This window comes from Nicotiana tabacum, chromosome 15, assembly GCF_000715075.1.
Source record: "Nicotiana tabacum cultivar K326 chromosome 15, ASM71507v2, whole genome shotgun sequence".
Taxonomy (NCBI): Eukaryota; Viridiplantae; Streptophyta; class Magnoliopsida; order Solanales; family Solanaceae; genus Nicotiana; species Nicotiana tabacum.
The window spans coordinates 77,017,021-77,024,693 of NC_134094.1; the positions used below are offsets into that span (position 1 = coordinate 77,017,021).

The 7,673-nt window shown below is 38.8% G+C and overlaps 1 protein-coding gene across 1 annotated transcript; it reads left to right on the top strand.

Annotated features, from left to right (window-relative positions):
* Positions 1-4,488: 4,488 nt before the first annotated feature.
* LOC142169687 (uncharacterized) lies at positions 4,489-4,896 on the top strand. Its single transcript, XM_075231586.1, has one exon. It carries the CDS (start codon positions 4,489-4,491, stop codon positions 4,894-4,896), a length of 408 nt encoding a protein of 135 aa, XP_075087687.1.
* The last annotated feature ends 2,777 nt before the right edge of the window (positions 4,897-7,673 follow it).

The following is a 7,673-nucleotide window of genomic DNA, read 5'->3' on the forward strand; positions in this document are numbered from 1 at the left end:
GGATAACCGGGCTAACCGGGTTCCCGGGCACCGGTTACCAAAAAATATTCGTTCAAGCCTGGCTCTCCCCCCAACCCTCACCCAACCCGTCCCACCCCTAGCGTACCGGGCAGACCCGGGCTGAACCAGGTTGAATTGGGCTGTTATTAGGCTGGCCCGGCCCGGCCCGATTAACAGGTATACTCCTAAACTTTTCAATACTAGTCAAGGAGGACCCTTAGCTCCCTCTAACCTCAATGCACCTCGTTATGGATCTGGACCTTCGCTGAGCGAAACCCTAGCCTTACCCCCTATGAACCCCCATTTTTCCCACACTTATATCTCTATTTTGAGCTCCACCATACCAACCTCCATCAGCTCGACCAAACCTTTTTCTTCACTATCAGCTTACAGTAGACCCTTCACACCTTCACATACCTCATCAACTATGAACCCTTTAACCTTTGGCACATATGTTCCCAACCTCGTGGCAAAGACGCCAATGACAGGACCAGGACAGTCACTAATGGTCAATAATTCATCTCACATGCCACACTACCTACCCCAATTTCCATTTTCCTCAAACCAAAATTCTCTCTCAGCAGGACCATTACCACATTTCCCTCTTACCATTGCCCAAACACCCATCTATAGCTCGCAAACCCCTACAATGATAACACAATTACCTTCCTACACCGACATGTCCTTACCCACCATTTTCTCCCTACCAGCAAACCCACCAAAAAACCCTCGTCACTTAAAAGCCAAATTGCCTTTTCCTAACTTTGATGAAGCAAATGTAAGGGGCTGGATAAGGCGGTATGAATACTACTTCCATTACTATCAGGTTGCTGAAGAAGAAACAATGTTGTGTGTAGCAGCAATGACTAAGGATGATTTGGGCAACTGGTTTGACTCATCCATTATGGACCATGGGGGGTGGATCACTTGGAGGCAATTCTGTATGGACCTTTGTGAATGGAGTGATGGTACTGGGCCCTTGGATGTAGTCACAACCTTTAATCGATTACAACAATGGGCCGATATCTTAAGCTATCAGAAAAAGTTTGAGGATTTACGCTGTAAAGTCCAAGTAGTTCGTCCCCACCTTGATGGGATCTATTTTGTGCAGTGTTTCGTTGGTGGGCTCAAAGAAGAAATAGGCCCAATGGTCAAAGTAGTCAATCCAAAAATATTAGTCGCAGCTTATACTATGGCCAAACTCTATGAGCAGTCTCAAAATGCTACTAAGCAACAGACGTACAAGCACAATAGGCCAGTCCATTTATTTATCCTAACCCCAGAGCCCAAACTACCCCTCTTTTTCCCAAAACAAATACTGTACCACCCTAAAATACCAAACCACCACTCCTTAAAATTCCTACCATTGAGGCCTTAAGAGAAAGAAACCTATGTTTCCCTTGTCATGAGAAGTACACGCCTGGTCACCAATGCAAAAACAGGGCCTTAAATGTATTGGAGGGAGAGGCGAATGTTGTGAAAGCCTCCGATGAGTAATTAAAAAATGAAGCAGAGAATATTGTACAGGAGGAACAAGGCGAGGTATCTTTAAATGTAGTGATGGACCTCAATCACTCTCCAACACTATCAGAATTGTTGGTTGGGCCTAGAAACAATGAGTTTTGGTTTTGATTGACAGTGGATCGACCCACAGTTTTATTGACCCATAAGTCATCAAACAACTCAATTTAAAAGGGCAGCCTTTCCGTGAGAGTCAGAGTAGCCAATGGGCAAATTATGCCATGCTCTCACAGCTATCCTGGTTTTACTTGGACCATGGGAGGGGAAGTTTTCAGTTTCAATTTGGGCTTGCTGAGAGTTGGTGGTAGTGACATAATTTTGGGTATGGATTGGGGGAGCACTATATCACCAGTTGTGTTACACACTCGGCCACACATCATCTCGTTCTTTAAGGTAAATAAACTACTTATATTAGTGAGTTGTGAAGAAATGATCCCAATTAAGTCCAAAGATATGAAAAAGATTGAAAAGTTGCTCAAAATGAGAAAATTCATGTTGTCAGCCCAATTACTGCCCGAAAATGAATCAAAAGAGGAGGAAAAGGTTCCCCACTCAATCTAGTCCTTGATACAGGAATATTCCACATTATTCCAAGAGCCAAATGGACTTCCACCTCCAAGGAATTATGATCATGCCATCGATTTGTTACCAGGCTCTAAATCAGTCAATCAACGGCCATATCACTGCTCATATGAGCAGAAAAACATAATTAAGAGGATGGTGAGAGAAATGCTAGAAGCCCAAGTGATCACTAACAGTTCTTCACCATTCACATCCCCTGTGATTCTGGTCAAGAAGAAGGATTCTTCATGGAGGTTTTGCGTTGATTATCGCAAACTAAACGAGGTGACTGTGAAAAACAAGTATCCTATTCCGGTGGTAGAAGACTTGTTGGATGAGTTGCAAGGGGAAAGCTTTTTTCCAAATTAGATTTACGGTTAGCTACCATCAAATACGAATGAGGAGAGGGGATGAGTACAAGACCACTTTTAAAACACATCATGGATTGTGGGAATTCTGCGTAATGCCGTTTGGATTGATAAACGCCCCTCCTACCTTCCAGGCTTTGATGCACGAAATCTTTGTTCCGTACATAAGAAAGTCCGTCCTCGTATTTTTTGACAATATTTTAGTTTACTATGCTAACCTTGAAGACCATATTAGGTATCTCATAAAAGTGTTTGAATTACTGCATCAAAACAGGTTGTTTGCTAGACGATTGAAATGTAATTTTGCACAAACACAAGTGGAGTATTTAGGCCATGTCATCTCGGGCGAAGGAGTAAGTACATATGTTACCAAGTGGAGGCAATGCTATCTAGGCCACAACCTGTGAATATTAAAGGGCTGAGAGGATTCCTAGGCCTAACTAGTTATTATAGGCATTTTATAAAAAATTACGCGATAATTAGTAGGCCCTTGACTCAGCTGTTAAAAAAGGGATGCTTCCAGTGGAGTGGTTCAGAATCACAGGCCTTTGAGGAACTTAAGAAAGTTATGGTCAAGGCCTATGTTTTGGGCTTACCAGATTTTTCCATTCCCTTTACAGTCGAAGTGGATGCTAGTGGTTGTGGTATAGGTGCAGTTCTAATGCATAATGGAAGGGCTTTGGTATTCTTGAGTCAAGCATTAAGCCCAAAACACTTGGGCCTGTCCACATACGAAAAGGAATTGGTCGCACTCTTGGTAGCCGTAGACAAATAGAGACATTATTTGCAGACTAATAAATTCCTCATACGCACGGATCACTTCAGTTTAAAGTTCCTTCGAGATCAACCAGTGACTACTACGCTATAACATAAAAGAATCACGAAGCTAATGGGTTTGGATTATGAAATTTAGTACAAACAAGGTGCTGAAAATGTTGTGGCAGATGCTCTCTCACGCAAGAAAGAATTGATGGGTGAGTGTCAAGGAATCTCAGTCATTCAACCTCGTTGGGCTCAAGAAATCATGGAAAGTTATGAGAATGATCAAGAGGTACAACAACTGATAGTGCAACTCAGCATTGATCCTTCATCAGTCCTAAACACTTCTTTTCAACATGGGATTCTGAGCAAGGATAGTCAAGTTTGGGTAGGCAACCATGGACACCTCAGAGAGAGATTAATACAGGAAATGCATGCTACTCCTTGGGGGGAGGAGATGGGGGGTCACTCTGGGATCTTACCAACTCAGCAAAGATTGAGATCCTTATTCTATTGGCCAAGTCTATTAAAAGATGTTAAAGAAATGGTGAGGTCCTATGAAGTGTGCCAAAGAAATAAAGGGGAAAGTGTGCCCTATCCTGGCCCTTTTCAACCCCTTCCTATTCCAACTAAGGCATGGGAACATGTGACAATGGATTTAATTGATGGACTTCCTAAGTGTTAGGGCAACGACAACATAATAGTGATAGTCGATAAATGCACTAAGTATGCCCATTTCCTAACCTAGTCTCATCCTTACAATACCACCCAAGTAGAACAAAAGTTTTTAGATAATATGTTCAAGCTCCATGGCGCACCCTATTCAGTGGTATAGGATAGGGACCCCATTTTCATCAGTAATTTCTGGAAAGAATTGATAAAAGGTCTGCAAATTCAGTAGAAGTTAAGCACGGCTCACCATCCATAAACGGACGGTTAAACAGAGAGGTTGAACAGGTGTTTAGAGACCTATTTAAGGTGTATGACGGATTACAAGCCCAAGGAATGGTGTAAATGGATTCCTCTAGCCAAATTCGAGTACAACACGACCCATCACTCATCTATTGGGAGGTCACCTTTCAAAGCCCTCTATGGGTGTGATCCACCTCAGCCTACCTTCGAGTTGGTAGCCCAGACCAAGCTTGAAGCAGTAGACTAGTTGCTTTGTGATAGGCAGCTTATGAGCAAAATTCTGCAAGATAATTTACAAAAGGCCCAGAATAGAATAAAATAATTCGTTGATAGAAAGAGGAGTGACAGATCCTTCGAGGTAGGGGACATGGTTTTCCTCAAATTGCAGCCTTACCGCCAAATCTCAGTAGTCGTTAGAAGGAACTTGAAACTAGTAGCCAAGTATTTTGGTTCTTACAAGGTGCTTCGAAGAATTGGTACTGTGGCATATGAGCTAGAATTGAAAGTGGGCTTCAAAATACACCTAATTTTCCATGTTTCACAATTGAAGAAAAAGGTTGGTTCCGGAATCTTCCCATCTCAAGACCGACCCTATTGTAACGATGAAGGACAAATTTTGACTGAACCTATCGCAATTTTAGAGCGTCGAATGGTGAAAAAGGGCAACAAAGAAACAGTGGAGGTCTTGGTGCAGTGGGCTAACCTTTCTAAGGAAGAAGCCATCTGGAAGGACTACGCATTTATTACTTCACACTTCCCAGAATTTGATCGTTAAAGAGATGAAAGTCTTTTCTGGAAGAGGGATGAAATGTTATGAATTGCATTCGTAACCTTTTGGGCCGGAGTGGTTAATACCTTATTGGGCCAGTCATTAGCTGATACTAGTATTTTAGTCATAGTCTCATTTTCATATATAGCACATTATGTTAGTCTAGTAAGTCTGGGTGGCTGTGTAGTCAATAGGACACGTGTAGTTCCCTATATAGAGCTGTTAGACATTATTCTGAGATGACAGATGTCCAACATAGTATAAATAGTAGGCTCAGTGTACTAGAGAATCTATCTTAAATGAAATTTATCTCTTTTTCCTTTTAATTTTGTCTTTTCCTTTCTTTACATTTTTGGCATCGTAGCAGCCGCTACACCTAAGGTTCTATATGTAGTAACTTTAAAACTAGGAACTACAAAATTTTGAGATTCCATCTGAGGAATCAAAAGCTCGTATTATCTGGAATTAATGCGCACCAAAAAGAAAACGGAAAAGAGAAAAACAAATAAATTGGTACTGAACGATTATGTTAAGGTATAAATTTTGAAGAATTTAGCGACTGGTTTTGACCTAACATGCTATTTTTGCAATTACAGAGAACATATTAGTGTTATATTGCCTACATGTTGTGGCCATTATTCTCGTGTCACTTTGATTACCTTGAACATGTTTTTGTGTAATATTTTTATTATCATATATGTACTGACAGTGTGACAATATAAAATATCACACATAGGGTTAGAAGAAACTTTTGAACCCCTTTGCCGCTATACTAAATTCTAGAATCTTAATTTCTTATTGTATCAAGAAAATTCAACAGCATATATAAAACTAAAACAATTGATATTTCCCTATTTGCATAGTATATATAATTTATTTGTATGAAAGTTATTTAATTGAACCCCTTGCTTGAACTTAGCTCCGCCCCTGGGTTAAAGTGAACTAGCTACACCAAGTAAATATTATTGTATACAATAAAACTCGAGTCACAACAACTATAGTAGTTTAGTTCAATATCGTAGATATATTACAATATCTATGAATCTCTGATTTTCTTTTCTAAAATTAGATTCAAGGGTCTTTGAGCTTGATTTTGAATTTTATATTATTTTAATCCAAGTGCTTGAAGTTTGATCTGGATTGTGATGTATTTTAATCCAATGGCTTGTGGCTTGATCTCAAATTTTATGTATTTTGATCCAAGAGCTTGAAGCTTATTCTTGACCCTCCGTCTTGATTTTTTAATCCTTAGAACGCTTGAATACTTGTAGCTTGTAGAAAAATTTGTAGCATTCAATTCATGAGCTCCCACTTGCTTCAGGTTATGAATTGTGGTCCCTATTCTGAGTTATGAAGACCCTAATCTCCAGTTCTAGGATAGAAGAATGGTGATGAGAATAAACTCTTTCCGGCCAATTAGGTTGAAGCGCGACAAGACCATACTTGTTTGGCTAGATGTCACTTGTAGACGTGACGCGAATTTCGTAGGTTTTTTTATTTGACTTGGCATGCCATGTCATTTTGACATGTGGCATGATCCTATTGTCTCTTTCATTTGACTTGGTGTGCCATATCATTTGACACGTGACACAAGTTTGGTCCTCTAAGATAAGATGACATCTTGGGCTTAACATGGTAGACTCATTGTTTGTAACTCAATTAAAAGGGCTAGCCTAATGCATTTGGATCTATTTATTAAATTCATATCTATTGGAGTTAAAAAATTAATCCAACTATTATTAGGCCGCGATATTACTAGGACTAATATATCTTGGATTTAATATAGTCCAAATTATTTTTTAAATTTAAATCCAATAAAATTTTAGTGCTTACAATTATGAAAATCTTACAGAAATGTCCCAAATAAGTCCCAACTTACCAACCTCTAGCCATGAATCATAGACTTACCAAAAATAGCCAAGCACATATAAATATTAAAACCCAAATAAATAAGGTTCTTTCTCTCAAAGAATCACATGCTAAGATCTCCTTCCATATTTTAAAGCGTGATTAGCAACATTAGATGAAATATATATATAAGATTCTAAAAATCTAAGCAAAAAAAAGACTTTTTTCAATGGGTATGGTTGAGATTCATTGAGAACATATAGATGAGTCAATATACAAAATTTGAGGAAGATTGGAGGTGATTTGGTATCAAAATTCGTAGTTAAAATCGAGTTCAAAAAATATTCTTCTGCGATACATGTATCTTACACACAGGTATACATGCACAGGTATACATGGATATACATGTGATACACATTTGATACAAATATAATACATATGTTATACACAAATGATACACAGTGTGATACAAATATTATTATTTTTTCATGTTCATCTTCTACTTCGAATTTGCAATTCAAACCACCTCAAAACACCACCAAATCATCCCAAAACTGAGATTCAAGCTCCTTATGATGTACCCAATCTATTCTAATAACATCCGCTCAAAAGAAAGCAAAATTTAACCTTTTTTGCTACAAATAACTAATTGGCTAATATTGGTAATATTTGACTAGTATTAGTAATATCTTATGAATTAACCAATTTTTATAATAAACTATTTATAAATGGACATTAGTCGGTAGTTTTCCTACCGTATTACATCCTTGTTTTCTACCTAACATAATAATGTATATATCAGCCCATGACCCTTTCTTAACTGTTTACACTTGACGATCACATCTCTGTCCTCTGTTTCTCCACGTAAACTAAACCTACCAGTCTTTACTCATAACTCATAGCAATAGGGATCGGACAAAGTCAATGCACTTCCA

Excerpts from the sequence above, each read along its gene's own strand:
- LOC142169687 (XM_075231586.1), top strand. The coding sequence starts at position 4,489 with ATGGTTTTCCTCAAATTGCAGCCTTACCGCCAAATCTCAGTAGTCGTT.